At 37.5% G+C, this 27,279-nt stretch overlaps 1 protein-coding gene across 2 annotated transcripts in view; it reads left to right on the top strand.

Annotated features, from left to right (window-relative positions):
• The window catches only part of EMB (embigin), a 51,421-nt gene that overhangs the window by 2,695 nt on the left and 21,447 nt on the right, over nucleotides 1-27,279 (top strand). Inside the window, exons 1-2 of one of the 2 annotated variants that reach the window (XM_011973965.1) lie at nucleotides 10,503-10,763; nucleotides 10,997-11,080. In XM_011973965.1, coding sequence (XP_011829355.1) covers nucleotides 11,032-11,080 — 49 coding nt within the window. In that variant the 5' untranslated portion in view covers nucleotides 10,503-10,763; nucleotides 10,997-11,031. Of the gene's footprint in view, nucleotides 1-10,502; nucleotides 10,764-10,996; nucleotides 11,081-27,279 lie in introns of those variants that run through there. The other variant, XM_011973964.1, reaches the window with a different exon arrangement.

The following is a 27,279-nucleotide window of genomic DNA, read 5'->3' as shown; positions in this document are numbered from 1 at the left end:
AGCATCGAATTTAAGCCAGAATTAAAAATTGTCAGGCACTCTCAGCTTGTTTTCTAGATTCTGTATTGATCTCTGTGAAATTTAGTTTTCTCTTTGCCAAAGGATATTGTGAGGTTTACTGGATATTTTTTACCTAGATGTATAGACCTACATACTTGGACATGGGTTTTCTGTTAACCTAAGACTTTCAGTCAAATTTTAATAATAAGAATAGTTATATATATATAGCCCTATGAGTTAGCATTTTTTTAGTTCCAGCTGCTGGAAAAAAAAAAAAAAAAAGAATTGTACAGGACGTTTTTCTCCCTTCTAGTTATCCCCAGTTCTTCTATCCCTGTTTCACCTTTCAAAATGCGTCTGAGAGTATCGCAGTTCTGAGAACCTCTGCACTCCTGGGGAATTCTAACTCTGTCGCTCAGGCTGGAGGGCAGAGGCACATTCACAGCTCACTGCAGCCTTGACCTTCTGGGCTCGATGAAGAAATTGGGGCTTAAGTTAAGTAATTGCCCCAATACGCATACTTAGTTAAGCAGTAGAGCAGGAGATTTGGCATTGGTCCATCCAGTGCCCGTTTTCTTAAACACAGTGCTTAAGCACAATATCCAATTGTCTCTCTGAGCTAATTGGAAATGTCTATGAAAGTTCAGAGCTACTGACAGCATAGCCTATGCATCTAAATGTCTGACTTGCACTGAATGACATGCTGACACAGTTTGAGTCCTAGAATAAAATTAGGTACAGGGACTCTTTTAAGGTTTTTTGATTAAATAAGACATGTAATATATCTTTGTAAAGGATACATCAGTGGGAGTATTTAAATATCATTATTATTACTATTGCGTGGCACGAATTGGAGAAATGGGTCATGTTTATCTTTTGAAAAATGTTTGCAGTAGAATCATTTTAAATGATTCTTTTAACTTCCAGAGGACATGGCTTTTGCATTCCCTTTATGAACCCCCTTCCCTACTAACCCCTCACCCCAAACACAGCAGCTTTCTAGTAATAAATATTTTTGAAGCAAATATTATTCAAGCACCCACATATGTCTGACATTGTTAGTCCATATCTCAGTAGAACATGCTAGCAGTTTCTATCTTTAAGAACATTTAAAGGGGTTCCCACTGGACAAATCTGGGACAAATTGAGCATCAAATAAATGATAATATTAGTGAATTGCAACTCATTTAATAATATGGGAATTTATGAGTACCAACTGATGTAGATTAAAAAATGAGTCAATGAAAAGTTTGATGGGGTACAAAGTATTGAAGATTCAAAGTAACTCTTCAGAATGTGCTTATTAATATCAAAGGAAAAAGAGTAACTTTATGGTGGAGAAGCTTGGCAGACAGCACTTTGATCAAATGATCAAAGACCAAAATCTGTTTAAAGGGAACAGATTAGCCATAAGCCTTTATTTATTTATTTATTCACTCATTTAATTTTTGAGACAGGGTCTCATTCTGTCACTCAGGCTGGAGTACCAAGGCACACTCATGGCTCACTACAGCCTTGACTTCTGGGCTCAAGGGATCCTCCCACTTCAGCCTCCCACATGGCTGGGACTACAGGCATATGCCACCACACCAGGCTAATTGTTGTATTTTTTGTAGAGATGGATTTCACTGTGTTGCGTAGCCTGGCCTTGAACTCCTAAGCTCAAGCAATCTTCCTGCCTCGGCCTCCCAAAGTGTTGGGATTATAGGCGAGAGCTACTGTGCCCAGCCTAAGCCTACCTTTAATAGTGATGTTTCTGATGCATGAACATTTTTACCCTAAGTTTATCATCACAAAAAAATTATATGTTTAAAACATTTGTTAAGAATTAGGGCAACTGACTCTTCCTCATCTTCTGTCACCCTCATTCTCTTCCCTCTTCCGTCTCATCTTTCCCTCGATAGATCCTATAGTTATTTGGTGGGGAAGAGCAAGGAGACATCCTTACTAAGTGGATGGAGCCCAAGGGGCTCAGATCAGGATATCTGAGTCTGACCCTGGTAAGGATGGCATCCAGGCAGGAGGGCAGCCTGGTGTGGAGTGTTAGGGCCTGAGCATGGTGAATGGGTGCTTCTGCAGCAGGCAGCTTGACACAGGGTCCCAGAGTTGATTTAACAAGGCTCTTGTGCAGGAGCAGCAGATGGGTGATATTTGATCCCAAACAAGATGTGGAGGAAAGCATGTAGGAGGGTCAGACCAGCGATGGAGGTTGGAGCCCGAGTGGGTAAGGAAGACATCTCTGTAGGGACAGGTGTGGCAGTGGCAATGAGAGTTTAGCAATATACAGGGTGATTGATCAAATAATTAAATCTAGGAACGATAATAGGATCTAGGTTTTTCACTAGAGAAGAATGAAATAAAGATAGGGAAAAAGTAGAATGAACCCTGTGGTGTTGGATTGCAGTTGGCAGTATCCCTGTGAACCCATGACATTAAATCCCTGTCTCTTTACCTATGTCTATATAGGTATATAGATTTAAACAAGTATATGTGTAAATATATAGATGAATACATATGCATGTCATATACATATATGTGTATGATATACATTATAAGTTGTGTGTGTGTGTATACGAATGTGTGCACATGTATTCTTAGCAGTGATTTCCAGTAGTGATGAGTATACTTAGCCCTCAGATCTTGGATTCTAAATACCATTCTTTACTAATAGTAACCAAGGCTTCTTGGAGAAATGGCTGATTTCAGGCCTTGAGTGGGAAAGTAGCAGATAAGCCTAGAACATCTTGTGCCAGAAAGCAATGGAGTGCTCAAAGGATAATGAGTCATGTCAAGATACAGGAGCCGACATGAAGGGGTTCCTACTGGACAAATCTGGGACAAAATTGGGCATCAAAATAAATAATAATATTAGTGGATTATAACCCATCTAATAATATGAGGATTCATGAGTACCAACTACTGCAAATTAAAAAATGAATCAATGAAAAATTTGATGAGATACAAAGTACTAAAGATTCAAAGTAACTCTTCAGAATATGCTTATTAATATCAAGGGAAAAAGATACGGAAGCTTGGCAGACAGCACTTTAATCAAATGATCAAAGACCAAAAAATGGTGTGCCATCTGAGACGATCTGGTAAGAAGAGCACAGCATCACTTCTATGATGTTCCTGCCAAATGTGCCTGCCTCAAATATAATCATATATCAGCAGAACTGTCTTGGAATTTTAATAAGTGTCAAGGTTATGAAAGTCAGAAGAGACTGTCACAGTTCCAGAGTGAAGCCACATTAGAGAGAAGTGACAGCCAATGGCAATGTTTGATTCTGAGCTGGAACCTTTTGCTACCAAGTGCATTATAGGGACTTTTTTTTTTGAAATTTAGATGGGGTATAGGGACGAGATGGTGCTTCATATATATTCATTTCTTGATTTTAATGGCTGTATTGGGATGGTATGGGGAATGTCCTTTGTAGGAAATAGATGGTAATGTTTTCGTGGGGCATGAAACATCAGGTCAGAAACTTACTCTCACGTGGTTCAGAGGAGAAAATGTTCTGTTCTTGAAATGTTTCTGCTACTTTGAGATTGTTTGAAAAGAAACAAAAAGAATTAGTTTACATGAGAAAGATTCAGTTTACATAGGCATCAAACTAAAACAATAGTTGAGAAATCTGTTAATGTTGTTAGGTATCATTTTCCAAAGGTGTATATGCCCTCCAACAGAAACAAATCACATGTGTTGAGGCTATTTGTCCTAGAGTGTAATCTTTTGACATTAACTTTGTACAGCTGGTCTCACGTATTGCACAATATAAGGTGAATGTTAGAAATTAACAACTTATGACATATATGCTGATGTAGGAGAACAAACCTCACAACACTTTGCTAAAAATAAACTCTACTCCTGATAAAAATTGCCACTATTTAAACATAGAATATCTCAAATAATGTTAGAATAGAAATAATGGGCCGGGCGCGGTGGCTCAAGCCTGTAATCCCAGCACTTTGGGAGGCCGAGACGGGCGGATCACGAGGTCAGGAGATCGAGACCATCCTGGCTGACACGGTGAAACCCCGTCTCTACTAAAAAAATACAAAAAACTAGCCAGGCGAGGTGGCGGGCGCCTGTTGTCCCAGCTACTCGGGAGGCTGAGGCAGGAGAATGGCGTGAACCTGGGAGGCGGAGCTTGCAGTGAGCTGAGATCCGGCCACTGCACTCCAGCCTGGGCGACAGAGCGAGACTCCGTCTCAAAAAAAAAAAAAAAAAAAAAAAAAAAGAAATAATGAATGTTGCCTTTAAAGAGTTGTTATTCTTTTTTTTGAAAATAGCATTTTCCTGGCATTTTTGAAGTTATTGAGGTTATTGTACTAATGTGTCTCTAATCCCAAATAATGTTAGAATAGAAATAATGAATGTTGCCTTTAAAGAGTTGTTATTCTTTTTTTTGAAAATAGCATTTTCCTGGCATTTTTGAAGTTATTGAGGTTATTGTACTAATGTGTCTCTAATCCCAAATAATGTTAGAATAGAAATAATGAATGTTGCCTTTAAAGAGTTGTTATTCTTTTTTTTGAAAATAGCATTTTCCTGGCATTTTTGAAGTTATTGAGGTTATTGTACTAATGTGTCTCTAATCCCAAGCCAGAAGCTTTTAATAGCCTTACAATTATACACTTCTGAGAAACTGAAAGGGAATTTAGATACTTCGTTTGATTGATCTTGAAGCCCAAAGTGCTTTTCTAACTTAGCCAATAGCAGTGAGATAGCTAATAACTATAACTGTTTTCCTGGTTTGCATTTCAGCGTCCATCCAGCATGTGGTTTTCCTTCATAAAAAGTCCTCAAAATAGACCCCTGGCAGGAGGGTGTTCTTGGGAGGGAAAGGTGGCAAAAAATGTTCACACTTTAAAATGTCTGCACCTAAACTATGCAGCACAGGAATTTAGGGCCACAGGGCCATTGAAAGATTATTAAGAATCATCACATTGAAGAATCAGGGTTGCCGATGTACCTGTTCAAAATCAAGGTTTTTCAACTTTGGTACTATTGGCATTTTCCGTTGGGTAATTCTTTGTCCTGGCAAGCTGTTATCCTAAAATGTTTAGCAGCATCCCTGGCCTCTACATATGTGGTGGGTGAATTGTACACCCCAAAAAGATATGTTTAATCCCTGATCTTTGGTACCTGTGAAAGTGACCTTATTTGGGAGTAGAGTCTTTGCAGATGTAATGAATGAAAATAAGGTCATACTGAATTAGAGTAAGCCCTAAACCTAACGACTGTGGTCTTTATAAAAGAAAGGAAAGGGAGATTTGGATGGAGACATACACAGAGGGAAGATGATCATGTGAAGACAGAGGCAGATGTTAGACTAATGCAGCTACCACTAGCCAAGGAATGCCAAGGTTGCCAGCAACTCCCAGATGCTAGGCAGAGGCAAGGAAGGATTCTTCACTAGAGAGTTCAGAGAAGGAAGGCCCTGCCAACACCTTGATTTCAGACTCCTGGCCTCCAGAACTGTGAAAGAGTATACTTCTGTTGTTTTTGACACCAAATTTGTAGTCATTTGTTATGACACCTAATTTGTGGTAACTTGATGTGGAAACTAATGTAACCTACTAAATAAATGTAGTAATCTTCCCCCAATTGTGACAAGCACAATGCTTTCAGACATTGCCAAATGTCTCCTGTGGGGCAAAACTACCCTCAGTTGAAAGCCACTGAACAAAATCCCAACTCTTACCGAATAGACTAACAATTGAAACATTTAACAAATCTACAGTCTTTAGAAAGAACGGAAATCTTAGTAGTTAACTTTTGGGGTTTATTTTTTAATAAGTTTTTATTTGGCATAAGTTTGACTGTTAAAGTATCTTAGTGACCCATGTAGAGGTGGTTTGAAACATGAGAATTTTTACATTGCCCTTTGAAATGTATATTATTGCCAAAATTATATATTTTTTAAAAAGATCAGTTTATTTCCATTCCTATACCATCTAGTTTTTAAAATAGTTTTACAAGACTGGCAAAAGTGTACATTGTACTTGTCAGTAGGCCTTAAAAAAAAACTTGTCTGTAAAGGCTTCTTGTCCAATAGTTTCCATACTATGCAGAAAATATCAAGAGTTCTTTATGTGGAGTATTGTCTGTCCCTGACTTAGAAAGTCTGACTTATAAATGTCCCCATCAGGATTAGTGTGTGTGTGTATATGTGTGTATATATATATGTGTGTGTGTGTGTATATATATGTGTGTATATATATATTTTTTGGAAATGGAGTCTCACTCTGTCATCCAGGCTGGAGTACAGTGGTGCGATCTCAGCTCACTGCAACCTCCGACTGCCGGGTTCAAGCAATTCTCCTACCTCAGCCTCCTGAGTAGCTGGGACCACAGGCGCACGCCACCATGCCTGTCTAATTTTTTATATTTTTAGTATAGACGGGGTTTCACCTTGCTGGCCAGGCTGGTCTCAAACTCCTGACCTCGTGCTCTGCCCGCCTCAGCCTCCAAAGTGCTGAGATTACAAGCATGAGCCACCGCGCCCAGCCCCGATAACTAGAATTTTTTGACAAGCTTTTTTTTTTTTCCCCTTGTTTTTCTTCCTTTTTGGATGAATCTCTCTGGAGTATAACTTCCAGGACTCAGATATGCCTTATTTCCTTTCTTCTCCTTCTGCTGCATTTATGGACAGGGGATAGGACTACTGTGTTCCTAAAACCCATAATTCTCCATGTGTTGTGTATAATCAGTATTTTACTTAGTAATGAGGTATTTTACAACTAAGGTTTAACCGTATCATGGCTTAAGTGGCGTTTACAATTTGGCATGGGATCACATGGTTATATATAATATTGCTTCCATGAAGAAATATATTCTTATTTCCAAATCTCCATTTTATGAATAATATATAATCATTCCTATCAGTGTTTCTGTAATTGGGTTGCACGTTTATAATGCTGTATATCAGAATGTTAAAATTAAGCTTCATTAAGTACTGCATGTTGATAGCAATCAGTATAGAGGTGAGGAAAGTAAAGAGAAAGAATAATACTCATTTTAATAGTAGTTGCTTGTTACACTTTTTTCTTAATTCAGTTCGGACACTTCCAAGATTTTTACATGTAATAAAGGGATTTGGGAGGCTTTAGAGAGAATGTTTATTCTTAATCAGAGATGTAGTTGCATTTATTTACTGATTTAAAAAAGCAAGTCTTAAGACCCAGTGCAGTTTTCTAGTGTTAATTATTTTTCTTTCCAACTTCAATTAAATGAAGCCCTCAAAATGAAATATGTGAAAATGTTACCTTAATATCTTTAAGTAGAATTATAGCATGTTTATTTCACTTGAAAGTCTTAATGGAATAAATTATAAGCCCTTCTAGCAACACATATTTTAAAATATAATATGTGAAAAACTAAGTAGAGACCATTTTGCTATTTCACAGAAAATTATAACAGGTGAAAATTAAGATGTTACTCAATTCTTTGATGCAGTAGTCTCATGCCTCATCTGCCCTGCAAAGGGAGAAAAAAGTCTTTTGACTTCTTGAGCAACTATTTGATGTTACTCTTTCATGTTGATATTTTTGTCTCTACCTATAAAAGAATGCTATATGGAAGTTTCCCAGCAATGATTAAGAAAGGGTGAGTTTAATAACTGAGAAATACATGTTATGATCTTGGCATCATCACTCATATTTATACAACTTTTCTGATCCTCATTTTTTTCCCCTATCAAGTGAGGTTTACAGTGGAGACATATTTTCAAAGCACTGAGCTGGGCATACTGCGTTTGGAAACCCTAAGTAACAAGTCAGTGACGGAATTTGAATTAAGACCCCAAATTCCTTCCTCTCCATTTTATACTTCTTTTTGTGACTCAGCCTAATCCTTTTAGGGAAGTATTCAAACCACATCTGCCTGAGTCTCCTGCCAATTTCCTTTAAACCCCAGTGTTCGCTGAATCAGCCTCCTGCCAGCTGTCCTCCAACTAAAAGCAATAAGGTTTACATTCTCACTTTCTTGGTTAAAAAATATCTTGCCTAAACAAAGAACTTCTTTTACTATCCTAATACCTTCTGTAGGCTGTCCTGCTTTTCCACTTAAAGCATTTCTGTATATTGCCTCTTTAAGGGACTTTTCCCAAGGCAAAAACCACACAGCAGTAATATATGTTCTTTTGCACTTGGGGCGTTTTCAGTGGAACCTGAAGCTTGATCAAGATTAATGCTTTAAAGGGAATATGAAGTTAAGGTGCTGGTGTTGTTAGGTTTATGGATGTCTGATTGCATTTTTAATATGTGAGCCTGCAATTGGAAATGGCCTCAACAGCTTGTATATTCTGGAAATACCCAGACTTCCCTACCTCCGGAAACTTGGTGTTTCCTTCCTTTCCGATTCCTTCAACTGTCATCAGCTTAGATTCTGCCAAAGCCAAACTTAGACTCATTTTCTCTCCTTGTTCTAACACAGGTCCCTGTTGAGCCTATCCATGACAAGTCCTAGTGATCAGTAAGGGAGAATAGCCCCAGCATTGGAGCTCATCTCCCTGAAATTATCTTCACCCTCCTTCCACCACCAGGCTCAGGCTTCACACTCTAGCCCATGTGCCAGTTTGTATAAAATATACTGACTAATTATAGTCTATACTATGCATTAATGGGTGCTGCTGTGAAATTTTAATGACTCTCAATCTCAAATTGTGGGCCTAAACCCCTGCTATTATGATCCATATAGCCCTTTAGGGACCAAGTTTGCCCAGCTTCATATTCCCCATCAGTACCAAGTGTGCATCAGATATTGTGTATCTTCACTTACTTAAGTGGAATAGGAATAAGAATGACAGAACACATTTTTTCTTTAGTGTATGTCACTCTTATTGTTACTGATACTGTGAACAATAATAATAAATGATGCTGGAAATCTCAAAAAGGTTATGGGCTTGTTACAGGGATAAAGAGTATAGTAAGAACCCTTAAGATTGTATTCTGCTCTGTAGTTGGGGTACCTCTGGGGAGGAAAGCAAAGATACCAAAGCTTACGTTTTGCAGGCTTCACAGAACAGATGATATAGTAGAATAGCTGTTTCCTTCTCATCTACCCCCACCTGGCTTCCTGTCCGTAAGTGAATATCATCTGCCTTGATCTTCCTGAAATATTTTGTCTTTAATATAACTTCTAAGTATGCTAGCCCCAAGAATGGAAACAAGGAATTTTCATTAGGAAAATAACATTTATGGGAGCCTTTCTTTTAAGCAGTGTGTGTGTGTGTGTTTGTGTGTGTGTGTGTGTGTCTGAGAGAGAGAGAGTTGGGGAGGGTGGGAGGGAAGAGAAAGAGAGAGAAGGGGGAAAAGACAGAGGGAGGGTAATGGGGGAGAGGGAGAATGGGAGAATATGGGTATGAATATGAATGAATAAATAAGTGAATGAATGAATGAATACTAGATGTGACTGGAGGAAAGGTCTTGTATACTTGATAGCCCAGTGAGAAACTCCGTACATATTTTCCTATGTAATCATTGTAGTCTGATTTAATACGTTATTTAAGGACTTTTTTTCTTCTTTTTTGAAAGTATTATAAGTTCCGAGATACATGTGCAGAATGTGCAGGTTTGTTACATAGGTATATATGTGCTATGGTGGTTTAGGAAGTGCATTAAACTTCGGAAGCTGTTTTAGAGGTGACTAAACCTTAGGAACACAGCCTGTTGGAGAGTTAGGTTCTGCCAGGTACGTTATTTTATTAGGCAATATTGTAAAAGCCGTGTTCTAAAGCTAACGTAACGAAAGGGATCACCAACTTTGATTATATTTTTCACACATATAAGAAAATGAAAGAACTGGAAATCTAATATTGTACTAGAAATAACTTTCTGAACAGATTATTTTTAAAAAGTGCAATAAAAATGGCTCAGGTTTCATTTAAATTGAATGGGATTTAATTTAAATAATGCTGCCAAATTTATAATAATAAGCCTTTTTTCCACCTTCTCTGACTTGTTTGATATATTTGAATGGTTTCCTGGAAGGTAAAGTCTGGTACTGTAAAATAAAAGGAACAGTAGGCCATGTTGTCAGCTGGGAGCGGTGGCTTACGTCTGTAATCCCAGTGCTTTGGGAAGCCGAGGCAGGCAGATCATGAGGTTAAGAGATTGAGACCATCCTGGCCAACATGGTGAAACCCTGTCTCTACTAAAAATACAAAAATTAGTTGGGCGTGGTGGCGGGCGCCTATAGTCCCAGCTACTCAGGAGGCTGAGGTAGGAGAATCGCTTAAACTGTGGAGGCGGAGGTTGCAGAGATCTGAGACCACGCCGCTGCACTCCAGCCTGGGCGACAGAGTGAGACTGTGTCTCAAAAATAAATAAAAAATAAAAATAAAATAAAATAAATAAAGTAGCTTCGAGGAGAGTGAGAGAGGTGGAAATAGAAACCTTGTTTCTTTAATGAAAGTTCAAAAGGAGAGAGAAGTGACAGAGGCAGAGGAAACTGAAAGTCAGGTGATAGAGAGCATGCCTCTTGGTAACCGTAGCTGGAAAACAAATAGCAACCCAAAGTGGCCTGTCAGCCATTTTATCTTCTCTGTTCCTTGATGCCCATTTTTTTTTTTAATTCCCTCTATTAAGGTCTGCCTGTCACTCTTCTTTCATCTTCTCTCTCTGCCTCTTCATGTCTTTCCATTTTCTGGCTCTCTCATATAATTCTTTGTTATCTTCAGTTTATTTATGTTTTGTAAAGAAACTATAATAGTGTAATAAAAATGGAAGGCGTTATTTAAAAAAAAAAGCCATCTGATGTAAGTCAGTAGGGATTTTTAGGTTAAAAAAGAAAAAAAAATCAGAAATTTTTTTCACATTTAATAGTCTAATATATCTCTAAATGTCTTTGAAGTATATAAGACTTTGAGCTTTCTGAAAACACGGTTTTTCATTAATAGTTCTCAACAGTATTTTAGCTGTTGCAAAGTAGTTTTTAGATAGTCATTTACTTTTGGTAAGAGTGTGTAATCACGTGTTCTTTCTCTTATAGATTTGCCTTTTACAAGTCTACCTCTCGGAGAAGAAATGATGGCAAATAACTTTTCCTGGGAGAGTCATAACATATCACTGACTGGTAAATGTATCTTGTTTCAAATAAGGCAATTCCAAAATAAGAGTTTAAGCAATTTTTCTTAAACAAAGCTGCTGCTTTTTGCTTTGTGAAGTGGTAATCCCTGTTCCTGGCCTGGTGGGAAAAACATACCAGTAGTGTGCTGGGAATCTCATGTGGTGAGGATGTTTTACTGGGGGCGCACAAAGGAGGAAAATATTCCAGACATGCTAGGGCTAAGAATGGCTCCCCAGAAAATGGATACCTGAGAAAAGGGAGAATCAATTTTGATTTGCAGATACTCTTATGTTTTCATTAATTCCTGCTGGTACATCCATTACATCACTGTAGGTCAAGAAGAGAATTTGTGTATCTATTGGAAGACCTTTAGCCAGAGAAAGTAAAGATGATATCAAATGAGTCACTGTGCTAAGGAGAAGCAAGAAAGGAACTCCAAAATTAAACCCAGCCCTGCTTTCTCTGCTTTTTCTTTCACAGTTTTGGATTCCATGTTTCCAAAGTAATCTCAGTCTTTTAAATTCCTAAGAGTGATCAATCTGGTTTAGGAACAATATTAAAATTGTATAATTAGAATTTAAAACATCACAAACCTAGCTATTAAATCAATAGTTAGGTTTTTCCAAATACACATCTAGTTTTTTACTATCCTCTAGTCTTATGAACTGTTTCTCTATTTCTGTTTAATATGAATAGAAAGTGTGTGTGTGCGTACCTGTTTCCAAATCTGATAGGAATGGAATGTTTGCATTGAGCTTTTTGAGGGAGCATTTTTGTAACTTTGTACAGCTTTTGTTTGTTCCCAAATGTATGGAGTTTTGTTTGTTTCCAATGTATGGAGTTCATTATTGTAAAAAATAATTATTATAATTTTCCTATGTTCTTTTACTTTTTTCACGTTCTAGTTGTTGGTTGCCTCTGTTATGATGAAATGTTTCTTTAAGAGACTCATGTGAGAAAGCAGTTTGCACATTCTTTAACCAGGCTGGCAATGTCGGCAGCAGGGCACCCCTTACTCAACCAGTACAGCTGTGGCCTGGAAACAAAACGGTCAATGCTCAGGGCAGGAACAAAAAAATGGACTTTTTAATTGTTACCAGGCTGGTTATTTACTTACTTAACCTGTTTGGAGGGTTTAACTCCTATTCTTTTATTCTAAATAGTGCTATTTAAAGCCGTATTCCCACTGTTAAAAAGAGACTAATTGTTTGCCTTTATCCATTACTTACCTCTGTCTTGGCTTGATTAAACTTTAGTCTGTCCTTTTTCTTCCTTACAGACCCGTGAAGTGTGGCTTGCCCTAAGTCCGAGCAAGCATTAAAATAAAGAACATCTTGAGAATTGGCTGACTGCAGCCCGGTCATACTGTCTGTGTACACTCTTTCATTTGCCCAATTTCCCTAAAAAGTTCTTGCTTCATTGCTTATCCCATATTAAAAAATAACCTTTTTCTGTTTACTTTTGGGAGGCTTGCAGATCTTAAGTTTGGAGCTTTTTCTCTATTGCAATAGTCTTTTATAAAATAATGTCTTCAGTCTGGGCATGGTGGCTCACATCTGTAATCCCAGCACTTTGAGAGGCCAGGGCGGGTGGTTCACTTGATGTCAGGAGTTCAAGACCAGCCTGGCCAACATGGCAAAACCTTGTCACTACTGAAAATACAAAAATTAGCTGGGCATGGTAGCGGATGCCTGTAGTCCCAGCTACTTGGGTGGCTGAGGCAGGAGAATCGCTTGAACCCAGGAGTTGGAGTTTTCAGTGAGCTGAAGTTGAGCCACTGCACTCCAGCCTGGGGAACAGAGTGAGACTCTGTCAAATAATAATAATAATAAAAATAATGTCTTCATTTAAGTTTGGATTTGTTTTTGACAAAAGAAAAGATTTGACGTTAATTTAGAAACATTAGATCTCAGAGTCGGGCACTGAACGGTTACATTTCCATGTAGGTTGTTGCTCTAGTTGCCTTGCCATCAAAAAGTTTGGTTTTAGAAGCTACCTTTACTGAACTATGGAATTTAAATTTGAAGATACATTTATAATTTTTAGTGTCAATGTAAAATAAAAATATCGAGATGAATCTCTAAACAAAATGTTCTGTTTGGTAGAACAGAATTGGAGTTCAGGGCATACACAGAGAGTAGAATGGTCTTCAGTATGACTGAAAAACAAAGAGAAGCTTAGAGGTTTTATTAGAGAGAAATGTTATATATTGTTTTGGAAGAAAACTCATTATTAGCAGTAACAAAGTTTTTGGGAGCTTACAAGCTCTGACTGGTGAGTGATGGAGGTCGGTAAATTAGTCTTAGAGTCATGGTGGTTTGTTTCAGAAGCTGCTAGGTAAAACTGGTTTTAAAGTTATACCAGGTCATTTCAGCAGCTGGTTTGCAGTATTAGTCCCAGGCAGGTGCTTTGTGTCCCAAGTGTGTGTGTTTTTTTTTTTCTTTATTACCGGGTCTCTGGTCTAGTTTAGTTGAATATGACAAGGTAACTCCAATTCCTGATTATCAAATTTCACCTTATCAACTATAGACTTTCTTCATACTGTTGTTAAGATTTTTAACTTACTATTTGTAAATGGAGTGTTTTCATATTTTCATAATGTTGTTTGATATATATCAATATTGATTTTATTATTCGTGTTTGTCTATAAACAATAGTTACGACATTTCTATGTTGTTACTTATTATTTTCTTTTTCCCTCTGGCCATTGTTGAAGTTAACCTCTCTGTTAGGATAAAATGTTTCTTGTAGAGAGATTCAGATACAATACGTTAATTGTAAATTTTGGACTTTGGTCTGGCTCTTTACATATATACTTATCCAAAGATTCTTGAGACTGGAAAACATATGGATTCTTGTGTCTGGGAGAATGAAAACATGGCCTTTGATTCATAAAAGCTTAGTTGTTTACTTATTTTAATATTTTTAAAATATTGCTAATTATTTACTTAACAAACTCATGATGTTGACTATGTACCATGTTTGTATTTCTAAATAACTTAATTCTTATAACAGCTCAATGAGTTGGGTACTGTTATTATTTGTAATTTGCAGGTGAGGAAGGAGAGGCACAAAGAGATGAAGTGAACTGACCAGGATCACAGTTCCTGAGCTGGAGCTTACAGTTTTAAATGCAGGCAGCTTGGTGCCCAGTCTGTGCTGTTAACCATTATGCTTTGCAGCCTTTCTTAATGCCCAGTTACTTGTTTCTTTTAACAGCATTATTAAATCAATTATATTTATTTTAAGAAGAATGACATTAGTTTTGAATGATGTAGTAAACTACGAAAATAAAGCTATTTTCTAGATTTATTGCTATTTCTAGGTTTATTTAGTAATAAAGCTATTGCTTCATAAGTTGCATTTGCTGCCTGCAATCCCAGCACTTTGGGAGGCCCAGGCAGGCGATCACCAGAGGTCAGGAGTTCGAGACCAGCCTGGCCAACATAGCGAAACCCTGTCTCTACCAAAAATACAAAAATTAGCCAAGTGTGGTGGCAGGCACCTGTATTCCCTTCTACCTAGGAGGCTGAGGCAGGAGAATCACTTGAACCTGGGAGGCGGAGGTTGCAGTGAGCTGAGATTGCGCCACTGCACTCCAGCCTGGGTGACAGAACAAGAGTCCATCTCCCCTGCCCCCCAGAAAAAAAGAAATTGCACTTGCTTAATCTTAAATTTGTGAAAGTAATTGACTGAAACTAAAAGTATTTTTTTCTGCTCTTAGGGGTTTTAAAACAGAGCTTTTCATAATGGACTATTTTTATATCACTGTACTTAATTTTTGAATGTTCATAGTATTTGGAATTCATTATATTATTTGTATTACCACCATATATTTTTATTTTTGCTTTTTTCCTCTCTGCATGTTAGTGTTTAGTTTCTCAATCCATGTGTTATAATTTAACGGAAGACATTGAAATAAAAATAAACAGTTGACAGTTACCTTGACCAACTTGTTAACGTTGGAATCAGCTCGCCTGTGATGACCCAGTGGCACATTTTATTTACATGTTGAGATGTGAGCAGCTGTCCCACAAAGTCCTTGTGAGCCAAGGAGGTAATATAAGCAGACATTAGAGGTGCAGATGTGCAAATTAAGGCACAATGTAAGATTCGGGAAGATTAGTCAAGATAAGGAAAGACAACCACATAGTCTAAATCTAGGCCAGCAAGAGGTCTAGGTTAGGACCACCCAGATTCTAGGGGCAGGTGATTGATAAGATTGAGAAGAAGAAAATAAGTGAAAATACTTCATTGCAGAAAGGATCCTAGCATGACTCCAGTGCTGCAAATGTTATAATATTTTTCAAAGGCACTCATCAAACCTGATATGTAGACTGTTGATGTACAGAGAAAAAAACTGAGACCTAACATTCGTAGAGAGTCAGAGAAAGCAAAGATGGAAGAGGGATCTACCCATAGCAACACAAGTGGCAGTGGCTGTGATCAACTTTTGTTCTATATCAGGTGCTTGTTTGTTTTTGTTTTGGTTTTTATTAACAGAGGTATTGATGTTTGGGGCTGGATGATTCTTGGTTGTTGGAGGTTGTTTGCAGAATTGTAGGCTGTTTAACAGCATTCCTAGCCATTGCCCACTAGATGTGAGTAGCACTTGCTAAGTTATGACAGCTGGATATGTCTCCAGATACTGCCAAACATTCCCTGGGGGACAAAATTTTCCCTATTTGAAAATTACCCCCACTGTTCTACACGTTAAAAATGAGAGCCCTGCACATGTTTCCCATCCCTTTATTGTGGGAATACACATGATTTAATAATATTGTGATTAACATTTAGTAAAGAATCTCACCATAAAGTTAGATGATGGTGCTGAATCACAGGCACAGGACCTCACACTCTATAAGTGGGACCTGTCTCTTCCTTCCCTCCTACTGGTGTTCAAATCCTTCCTCTCCTTAAGAATGGAGCCAAGAGCCCATCTTCAATAAAGCACATAGCAGAGAAGCACATATGTTCCTGCTTCTCTGATATGTATTTACTGTATTTTTGTTAATTTTTAGTTGTGTAAGTAAAAATGAGTTCCGTTTTGAAAATATTAAAACGTTATTTTCAGCATTAGAGTAAATTAGAGAATCTGAAAACCCTCCTGCCACACCTAAACATTCTTTTAAATATATGGCTATCTACACAGAAGTAAAGAAGTTTCTACTGATGAAAATTGGTGATCAGGGCATGAAGCCCGTTAACTGAATATTGTGTTAGGTTTCCTGTGTTTGTTGCCAAGATACTTGAGTTTTAAGAGCTACAAAAATATAAAAAACAAGGCCTTGAGTTCATGCAAGGAGGAAAGCTGGACCTGAAAACCTGCAGAAAGCTATCATTCCTAGGCTGTAAATGTAGGGGGAAAGGTTTGATTTAGGGAAGAAAATCAGCAAACAGCACAAGATGACAAGTTGACTTCTTTCTTTTAAAGTTTTGTTAGGCATTTAAACCAAAAGATTTCCAGTGCTATCTGCTAACTAAAAATAATATGGATAAAAATAATTTTAAAACAAGAAACCTCCAAACCCCCAAAGATTTCCCTTATTATTTAAAGACATGGGCGTGTCCTCAACACAGTTTAAATTGCAAATTTACATTACTAGCATTATACTGTACAGGAGCCTCCCAGCTGAGAAATAACACAAAAATGACCCTGCCAGGTAGTACTTCCACAGGGAAGCAATTAAAAACCTCTGTGGAGGAATGTGTTGTCCATCCTGGTGACATAATCCCTACTGTTACATGTCTCAACATATTACAAAACAAAAATATAAAAAACAAACACACAGTCCCTAACAGAGCTAAGCAGAGGTAGGATTAGACATTCTAGAGCTTCAGATTATAGAAATACTAGGTAGAGAAATAAAAGAAATATTTAAAACATGAGAATGAATATTATACTGTTTTTTAAAAAGATAAAGCAGGTTTGAAAAATGTCCAAATAGAACTTTAGGAGGTGAAATAAAAAACTTGACTGATGAGGTTCAAGTCTCATTGAATTACCGCCATTTCTATCTCTGTTCTCTCTCCTCTTTTCCAATGGTAAACTCTGTTCAATGTGTTTCTTTCCCATGCTGAGTGTGGGTGTGTGTGTATGTGTGCATCTATAAAAACTGTGTAGTATTGTTTGTATTCTTTAGTTTTAGTGGTATTAGTCCATATATATTGTTCTGAAAATTGATTTTTGTCATTCAACATTAGTTTTTGGAGATCTAGTCATATTGCATATGAATCTAGCTTTTTTTTTTCTTAACTTGTATGCACAGTATAAATACACCAGCTTACTTACAAGTTTTTTTCCTAATGGACCCTAGTTGGCTAATATATTTTTGCTAAAAACCATGTATTAAGGGACACACTACATATATCTCTCTGGGCATAATTGTGAATGTTTTCTCTATAACTATCACAAAGTAGAATTGCTCAGTGAGAAACTATGTATATCTTTATTTTATCATATACTTCCAGATTGCCCTTCAAAACATCTTGACAGTTGGCCCCTTCCCCTGACCCACATAGTAGGCCTATATTTTATGTTTTGAATTAATTTAAATGATTCAAAACAATGAGGTAGGCGTAAATTTTGGTTACTGAATTTTTACTTTTTATAGAAGTTGCAAATATTTTTTCCCACTTGTCTTTAAAGTTTTATGTGGTGTTTTTTAATTGTGAAGAAGTTTCATTATGTGTTTCCTGCTATTATTTGCATACTTTTCCACTTTTCACTTTTTAACCCATTTATAATACAGTTTTATGTTTTGTATGTCAGAAGGAACTAATTTTGTGGTTATTATTTTGTACTGTTAGCCAGCGTCTCAATGCTTTTAACTGAATAGTTCTCTTTTTCCTGATAGCTTTGAAATAGCACTCTAATCATATTTCAGTTCCCAAACTCTGTTCTTTTTACAAAGTGATTAAAGTGCTTCCCAAAGTAAGAAGTACATTTTACTTTGTAACCTAATGCACCAACTGCATTTTCACACACATATGAAACAACATATTCATCAAATAACACTTACACCTAATAGGTTTGTTATGCTCTGATAATTTCTCTTTTACTCCAATCCATTAAAAAACAAATCTGGTGATAACTATGAAATTGATTTCCTGATCCACTAATGGATTTTGACTTGCAGTTTGAAAAGTTTTGCCTGTTTTATTTCATTGATTTATTGGTATTTTATCACATCATTAACATGTTAGTATTATTTTTTAAAACATTATATCTTTTTATGTCTCTTCTTTTAAAAAACCAGATTTTCTTTCTTGGATTTTCATTCTTTCACATGCACTTCTCTAAATTGGGTTCCGTAAAAAGTACTTTTGGAATTTGGCTGATTCTCCACTGACTCTGTAGATTTATTTTGGGGAAAATTAATGTTTTATACTGTTGTATTGCCATCTGTGATTTAGATCTCATTTGATTTAGAGTATCTGTTGCAGTTAAACTTAATTGTAGTTATTTATGCTTGACTTATATGTCCCCTGCTAGATTAATAATTTTTTAAATCACCTCTCTATCACATATAGCATATAAAAGTACTAAACAAATTTGTTTTGGCCAATGGATGAGTCAACTGTGTGAGACAAGAACTTCTTATGCATTTCTTGCATATCCTCTAAAGTACTTTCTGCCTAGAATTCCTCATATAAATCATGGGGCAGAATTTTAATATGCTTGAACCTTCAGTCTAAGGCAAGGTGCGTTATCTGTCTAAAGAAGTGATTGGGGCCGGGCGCGGTGGCTCAAACCTGTAATCCCAGCACTTTGGGAGGCCGAGACGGGTGGATCACAAGGTCAGGAGATCGAGACCATCCTGGCTAACATGGTGAAACCCCATCTCTACTAAAAAATACAAAAAACTAGCCGGGCGAGGTGACGGGCGCCTGTAGTCCCAGCTGCTCGGGAGGCTGAGGCAGGAGAATGGCGTGAACCCGGGAGGGGGAGCTTGCAGTGAGCTGAGATCCGGCCACTGCACTCCAGCCTGGGCGACAGAGCAAGACTCCGTCTCAAAAAAAAAAAAAAAAAAAAAAAAAAAAGAAGTGATTGGTTTTTTAAATACGATATTCCAGGAGCTACAACCACTTCAACAAAAATTTATTGAAAGCCTGGTTTACAGTGGTGAACATGACAGACTTCCCTTTCTGCCCTCCTCCCCCCATGTCATACAGTATATGTTTCAGTGGGAGAGGCAATGAATAAGTAAGTAAACAAATTAATATGAAAGGTGAAACCAGATGGTGCCAAATGCTAGGAAGTATATAAAGGAAGTGTGACAGAGAGAGTCTGTTGTTAGCAGTGTTGTAAGGTTAGAGGAGCCCTTTCTGCAAAGGAGGCATGTGACCTGAGACAGTCACTTGGGGTGTGTACAAAATGTATGTACTGATTCTCTGAGTGTCTGCATGGTTAGCACCGTAGAAGTTGATACCATGAAACATAAACCATTGTTATAAGACTTAATCTCAAGGACTGGCGTCAGGGTGTAAACACTTGCAGTTTGGACAAATTCATTACCAAGGTAGCGGGCCATGCTTTCAGTTTACATTAGGTATTTATGACCCCTTATCTTGATCTGGTGTGTACTGAGGCTTGTGTTTACCTCTCCTTTGCTGAAATCCAGTTACTTTTATTGTATTTTATTTTTTAGATTCTGGGGTACATGTGGAGGATGTGCAGGTTTGTTATGTAGGTAAATGTGTGCCATGGTAGTTTGCTGCACCTATCAATCCATCACTTAGGCAGTAAGCTCAGCATGCATTAGCTCTTTTCCCTAATGCTCTGCACCCCCTGCCCTCCCTCGACAGGCCCTAGTGTGTGTTGTTCCCCTCCCTGTGTCCATGTGTTCTTATGGTTCAGCTCCCACTTATAAGTGAGAACATGTGGTGGTTGATTTTCTGTTCCTGTGTTAGTTTGCTGAGGATAATGGCTTCCAGCTTCATCCATGCCCTGCAAAGGACATGATTTTGTTCCTTTTTTATGGCTGCATAGTATTCCATGGTGTATATGCACCACATTTTCTTTATCCAGTCAATCATTGATGGGCATTTGGGTTAATTCTACATCTTTGCTATTGTGAATAGTGCTGCAATGAACATATGTGTGCATGTGTCACTTTTAAATCCACATTTTCTTTATCCAGTCTGTCGTTGATGGGCATTTGGGTTAATTCTACTTCTTTGCTATTGTGAATAGTGCTGCAATGAATATACATGTGCATGTGTCACTTTTAAATCCTTTGTTCCTTGAGATGTAACCATGATGGGTAAAGAAGATGAAGGGATGAAGAAGCCAATCTTGAATGCTTTCCATACCTTCTCTAGTCTTCACTAATTGTAGCAACATTTTTTTGTCAGTTTTATACAGTTATCTGTGTGTGTGTGTGTGGGAGGGGGGGGTTCTGCTTAAGTTTTCCTCTGATTTATTTCTGAAATAATTCTGCTACTAAAATAATTTTGAAATCCGTTAGAATAATCCATTTCAAAATTTAAATGGTTCTTGTACCAGGGAATCAAATGATATGACGTTGTCATTTGCTGTTCCTTTCTTCCATTATATTGAAGTGGATATGTGAAAAATGTTTCAAAATAAATGAAAGCTTTTTATCAGGGTAGAGAAGGCAGAAATTAGAAGTAAAGATCGGAGGCAAGTTGTTATGGCTTGAGATGATTTTGATTTGTAAATGTAGAAGAGATGGGAAAAATACTAAAGTGTGATTTATAGCTCCAAGAACAAAAGGGCAGGACTGGACATGGAGGGGAGCATACAGGGCCAAGGACTGACTGTTCTGAGTCCTGGACTGCTACCTTAGCCTGGATCTTGTCCCCTATGTAACCTCAGGTATTGCCTTTCAGATGTACTGAACTGGTACTATGATTACCACTTTGTAGAATTTATTCTGGAGACCAAATATTATCATATATTCTAGATATTTGTGAGCTATCAAGTGACATCAGTGCTATGAAATTTTAATCAAATGGAAGGAGTGCATAAATGAAGTATCTAGTATAAATCTTGATAGGTATATATGGATTAGGTTAATGATCTCAAGCCCAGAAACAGTCTATAGCCAGTTAAGCAGGAAATAATTTGTTGAATAAAGGATTTTGGCTAGCAGAATTGATGAGAAAACTGGAAATCAAGTTCTGGCAATGCCGGGGACCTCAGGATGACAGACAGCAAGGATTACTGGAAGAGTCTGCTTGAGATATTTCTGCTGGTACTGGACTCGATACTAGGACCTAGAATAAAGGCACGTAATATATTTTTAGTGAAATTGTTGAACAAGTGGATACATGAAAAGCACGTGGTAGGTGTTCAGTAAATAAGTGTTAAATGAATGATTGAAGGAATAATGAGGCACAATCACTGCTAGACACTTGCCATTGCTATTGTGATTAATTTGTCAGTTCTGCCTAGGTCCTTAACTCCCTCCCTCTAACTTTAAAACCCTGAGTAGGAGGTTATAATTAAAGTGGCCAAACCCTAGTGCTCAGCTGGGCAGAGAGAAGAAATACCTGTTCTTAGGTTTCTGCAGTGAGTGAGTACTTTGCCTGTCACCGAACTTTACACTGATGGGAAGGGTGTTCGGATTCTGGTTGTCCAAAAATATGATCAATAGCCCCCACTATAGTGTTGGATGAACTTCCTGTTAATTATTTGGAAACAGTGGCAACAAATGTATTTGGTTACTAGAACAATGTAACCATTTACTATAGTTTTCCTGTAACTGATGTAAACAATAGTTGCAGTGTTGTTCTCTATGTTGTAGAAAAATATATTTAATTATTGGATTATTACCCATTGTTATTGTCTCAAATTAAGTACTACATTGTTGAAACAAGAGACATGCAATTCTGGAATTCAAGTAGAATTGTTTTTGCTTTTCTTTGAAATGACATTACATCAGTTTAGAAAGTAGAGAAATAACCATTACATGCCTTAATTTCTGTTACTAATTGAAGTGGAGGAAAACAGTGACTAATAGAAGCTTTGTTTAGTAAAATTCAACTAGCATCTCCTCTTAGATAATTTTAAATCTTTGATGAATTATTTTGGAAAACCTGGCTTCATTTGTGTAGAAGCCATTCACATTTTCTGGTGTTTCTCTTTCTTTTGAGGATATCTGTGTAAAAAGAAAAATCTAAAAGTTTGAAAATAGGCTCAGTTCATAAACGCCAGCCACATAGTTCACAGGTCTTGAGGGAGTCTCCAGGGAGTACTTGGAGATTTTATATAGATATAAAAAAGTGTATCAAAGTATATGTGTACTACATTTTACTCAAGTTGGGTTTATGTAATTTCAGGCTTCTCTGTGCACATTGGTGATTTCACATTTTAAGTTTATGGGATTCAGGAAGCACATGTGTTTTAGGTTGTATCACATTGGTATGGCACTAATCAGATGGCATGTAAATAACTTGTTGATAGGATCACTTAATAAACTGTCATGATTCTTCAATCAATATGAGACTTAATTTGGGAGAGTGGTGAAATTGTAAGAATCAAGGGAATGGTATTATGTTTTATAAATTTTGGATATAAACTTTGAGAATTTTATTCTTATTCAGAGGAATTATAAGTTAACTCCATATGTTTAAGACGCACAACATTAATGATAAAAATAAGATCCATTGTATCTTTTTTTTTTTTTTTTTTTGAGACGGAGTCTTGCTCTGTTGCCCAGGCTGGAGTGCAGTGGCTGGATCTCAGCTCACTGCAAGCTCCGCCTCCCGGGTTTATGCCATTCTCCTGCCTCTGCCTCCCGAGTAGCTGGGACTACAGGCGCCCGCCACCTCGCCTGGCTAATTTTTTGTATTTTTTAGTAGAGACGGGGTTTCAGCGGGTTAGCCAGGATGGTCTCGATCTCCTGACCTCGTGATCCACCCGCCTCAGCCTCCCAAAGTGCTGGGATTACAGGCTTGAGCCACCGCGCCCGGCCCCATTGTATCATTTTTATATAGGGGTGTTGGCCTCATGTTAGTGTGGCCTTCTGTTTCTGTAAGGATTCTGGATGTTTAATAGACATTTTGGGTTGCATCATGAAGCCTTATTGACTTTTATGGTGAAATTGTTACAGGGCAGGTGAATCCCAACATTGGGGTTTAGCCGGAGAAAGTTGGCTCAGGAAGGAATTAAAGAGTGAGCTGATGGTAGAAAAAAGCGGCTTTATTGAGGCAGGGGTGTTACAGCTCTGTGACTTCTCCTTCAGAGCAGGGGTACACCCTGGGCAGTGTGTCGTGAATAGCAGCTCAGGGGCAGTTCTGCAGCCATGATTATACCACTTTTAATTATGTGCAAATTCAGGGGCAGGCTATTCAGAAATTTCTAGAAAACAGGAGGTAACTTCTGGGTCATTGCCATGGAAAGGGATGGTAACTTCTGGGTGTAGCCATGGCAATGGTAAACTGTCATGGTGCTGGTGGGTGTGTCTTGTGGAGAGGAGCTTTCGATGTCTCTTCCTTGTTTCTGTCAGTCTTCAGTCTGGTCCAGAGTCACATTCCACCTCCTACCTCATTATGAATAATGAAAAGTCAGGCTGATGGGGCTCTGTGTTTTCTATCTTGGCTTCTATCAGAGTTGTCCCATCTAATCTGTTGTATATATCACAGTTCACTTAATTGTTTTTAGTAAGAGTTTCTGTCTTTAAAGCATGTTTGGAAACACTATCCTATGCAATAAATTTTAATTGGCTTCTTCCATATTTTCTTTTTCTTAATAAATAACAAAGCAGACTTTTATTTGTAGTGAAATGGTTTAAAAGATTGGGTCCTGAATAGACCCAAGAAAATCTAAATGTCATTTCTCTGAAGACTGCAAATGTTATCTATGAAAATAAGAAATTTTTTAGACAGGTATAAATTACTATATGGTTTTAAGAACAGTCTTAAAAATATGTTTCAGAAACAAATTGCTATGGTTTTAGAAATGCAGATGTCATAGATGTTTTTGCAGCACTCTAAAGCGGCAAAAATGCATTGCAGTTGTGCAGTATTAAGGAAGTTGAAACATTGTCGACTGAGCTCATATTAGTTTGTTGGCTAACCACAAAATATGTAAAAAGGTAGAGCTTTTTGCATATTTTTGATGCTGTGATTTCTTGACAGGAAGGAAAACAAACTGCAGAAGCACAGCAAACTGCAGAAGCACCTGCAAAGTATTATAGGGAACAGTGAGACAAGGATTAGGGCTTGGAGGATGGCCTACCAATAAGAAAAGCTGCATTGCATTTTAAGTTATATAAAACTGTGTTTAGTTGAAAATGTGTATTTTAAAAATATTTTGATTGCACTGTTCATTTATCATCACATTCACATTGATATATAGCTACACTGTACATTTCTTTAATCTTCTATTAATATTTTCTTTTATTTAAAATCTTGGTTCAACAGTTTGAAGGTAATGAAGTTAATTCCATTGTAATGAGAATTTAATATGTTTGAGAGTTGGTATAGTTTGTTGGTTATCACAATCTGGACTCAGGCATACCTAAATCTAAGATTCAGTGTTGCCTTTGTCTTGATGTGTGATCTTAGACAAGACAGGCAGCCTCTGTTTGCCTCATTTCTAAAGTTGGAATGGTAACAGTGATACTTACCTCATAAAGCTGTTGTGAAGATTAAATGATTTAATCAACATATAACCCTTAGCACCATATATGATAGTTTTTATAATATTCCCCAGTGAGATAATGGTGAGAAGAAGTAAATGGGCATTTATTAATTGCTATATTATATTACTGTTGCATTTCTTATGATAGAACTTTCTACAATCTCATGAAATATGTATTATCCTGCCTTACAAATAAGGAAATGGATGTCCAATACAAAAATACTTTGATTTGCAAATGCGAGGTATAGAATCAAGGCAGTTAAACAGTTTGAGTTTTGCTCAAATTGCTCCAACCAAAGGACAATTTTGGCTGGAGCAAGAGAGGCTGGCCAAGAGAAATTAGGTAATTTGCCTTGTCTTGGTGAAAGATAAAGAAGGCCAATAATAGGAGGGTTGGATAAAACTGGACAAATTTGTTTGACAGTTAAGCGGTAGAATCAACTAAATACTACTGCATGTGATTCAGTGTTATAGGTCAGCACAAGGGAATATTAATGGATCTCTCTTGGATATTTGGAGTTTGAACTTCCCATGGGATATCCAGATTTAGATGCTCCATAGACAGTTGGAGCTATAAAATAAAAAAAAAGACTTCAGTGGAGGTTCTAATTTTGCAAGTAAAGAGCATTACGGTTAATAGTTGAATCCCACAAAGGAGTGCCAAACTGAGAAGTAAAGAGACCAGAGAGCAAAATCCTGATGGGCACCAACAATTGAAAGGTAGTTGGAATAATTTGGTGTGGCTAGCAAAATGTTTAAAATATACTAGGATAGTGAAGTAGAGCACAGTAAGGGGAACTGCAAGGAATAAGGTAATCTCTGGCAATATATGTATTCTAGAGACATCAAATGTTATTTTTCTTTTTGAGCATTAAATTCAATTCAGCAGTTTGCAGTCATACAAGCAGTTATTTCAAGCATGTGCTCACAAAGTGCTTCGCACGAGCTGTACTTCACTATCTGCAAACCTGGTACCTGGTCTTTGCTTATGGAAGCATTTCATAAAGTTTCAAATGTAATTAAAAGTGATAGAATTTTTTTTTTTTTTTTTTTTTTTTTTTTTGTGAGACAGGTCCTTGCTTTATCATCCTGCCTGGCGTGCAGTGGTGCCACCTTAGCTCACTGCAGCCTCAACTCTTGGGCTCAAAATATCCTCCCACCTCTGCCTACAACTAGATGGGACCAAAGACATGCACTATGAAGCCTGGCTAATTTTTTCATTTTTTTTTTTTTTTTTTTTTCAGAGATGAGGTCTCACCATGTTGCCCAGGCTGGTCTAGAACGCCTGTGCTCAAGCAATCCCACACACCTCAGCCTCCCAAATTACTGGGATTACAGGCGTGAACCACTGCACCTGACCATTTTATTTGAGTTGTATTATTTTTCTTTCTACATTTGGCTCTGCATAGTCCATTTAATCATACTATACCATTGTTGAGAATGAGAAGAGCTTGAGAAATTTGTTTGTATGATGCACTACCGTCTTCCAAACACAACTCTTTCTCTTCCCCTTAAGAGTAATTACCACTATTCTGATTTTTATGCAGTTACTTTCTTGTTTTTCTATATTGTTTTATTACCCAGGTATGCATCCCTAAATATTACAGTTCAGTTTTGCTTTTCTTTTAATGGAATTTTTTGAGTATCTTATAATCTTCAGGTGCCCGAAACATAGCACCTGACGTCCAATACAAAGACATCTCTCTCCCTTTTAAAATTTATGTGTTGAAAAAACCAGGCTGGGTGTGGTGGCTGATGCCTGTGATCTTAGCACTTTGGGAAGCTGAGGCAGGCAGATCACGTGAGGTCAGGAGTTCAAGACTAGCATGACCAACATGGTGAAACCCCATCTCTACTAAAAATACAAAAAAATTAGCCAGGCTTGGTGGCGGGTGCCTGTAATCCCAGCTACTTGGGAGGCTGAGGCAGGAGAATCTCTTGAATCCGGGAGGTGGAGCTTGCAGTGAGCCGAGACAGCACCATTGCACTCCAGCCTGGGCAACAAGAACGAAACTCCATCTCAAGCAAACAAACAAAAAAGACAGAAAAAGAAAAAAAAACAGATCATTTATTTTGTAGAATTTTCGCAGAATCTGGATTTTGTTGATTACGTTCATGAAATGTAGGTTAATGTGTTCTTCCATAATCCATATTTCCTGTAAACTGGGAATTGAATACAGAGACTTAACCAGTTTGAAGAACCTCCTCAGCACCTTTTCTGACAAGACCATATCCTAGGTAGTGGGGTATTCTTCCTCAAGAGAGACATAATTCTGTTTTTGAAATTATTGCCCCAGTTGATGCAAAATGCCTAGATCCATGATTTACTAGGGATTGCATCATCATTATGGTATATTTGTATGATTTCTTTTTTATTCATTTGCTGGAATTTTTCTATAAAGAGAACATTGACTTTCTCTACTGTTTGTTTAGCCAGTGATATAGTTAGTGTAGGACAAACAAGGTACATGCTGAATGTTTTTTTTTTCTTTTCTTTTTTTTTTTTTTTTTTTTGAGACGGAGTCTCGCTCTGTCGCCCAGGCTGGAGTGCAAGGATGGATTGTAGGTCATGTTTCCTTGGCATTACCATCTT

This window comes from Mandrillus leucophaeus, unplaced genomic scaffold, assembly GCF_000951045.1.
Source record: "Mandrillus leucophaeus isolate KB7577 unplaced genomic scaffold, Mleu.le_1.0 Scaffold1400, whole genome shotgun sequence".
Taxonomy (NCBI): domain Eukaryota; kingdom Metazoa; phylum Chordata; class Mammalia; order Primates; family Cercopithecidae; genus Mandrillus; species Mandrillus leucophaeus.
This window is presented reverse-complemented; position numbering and strand designations above follow the sequence as displayed.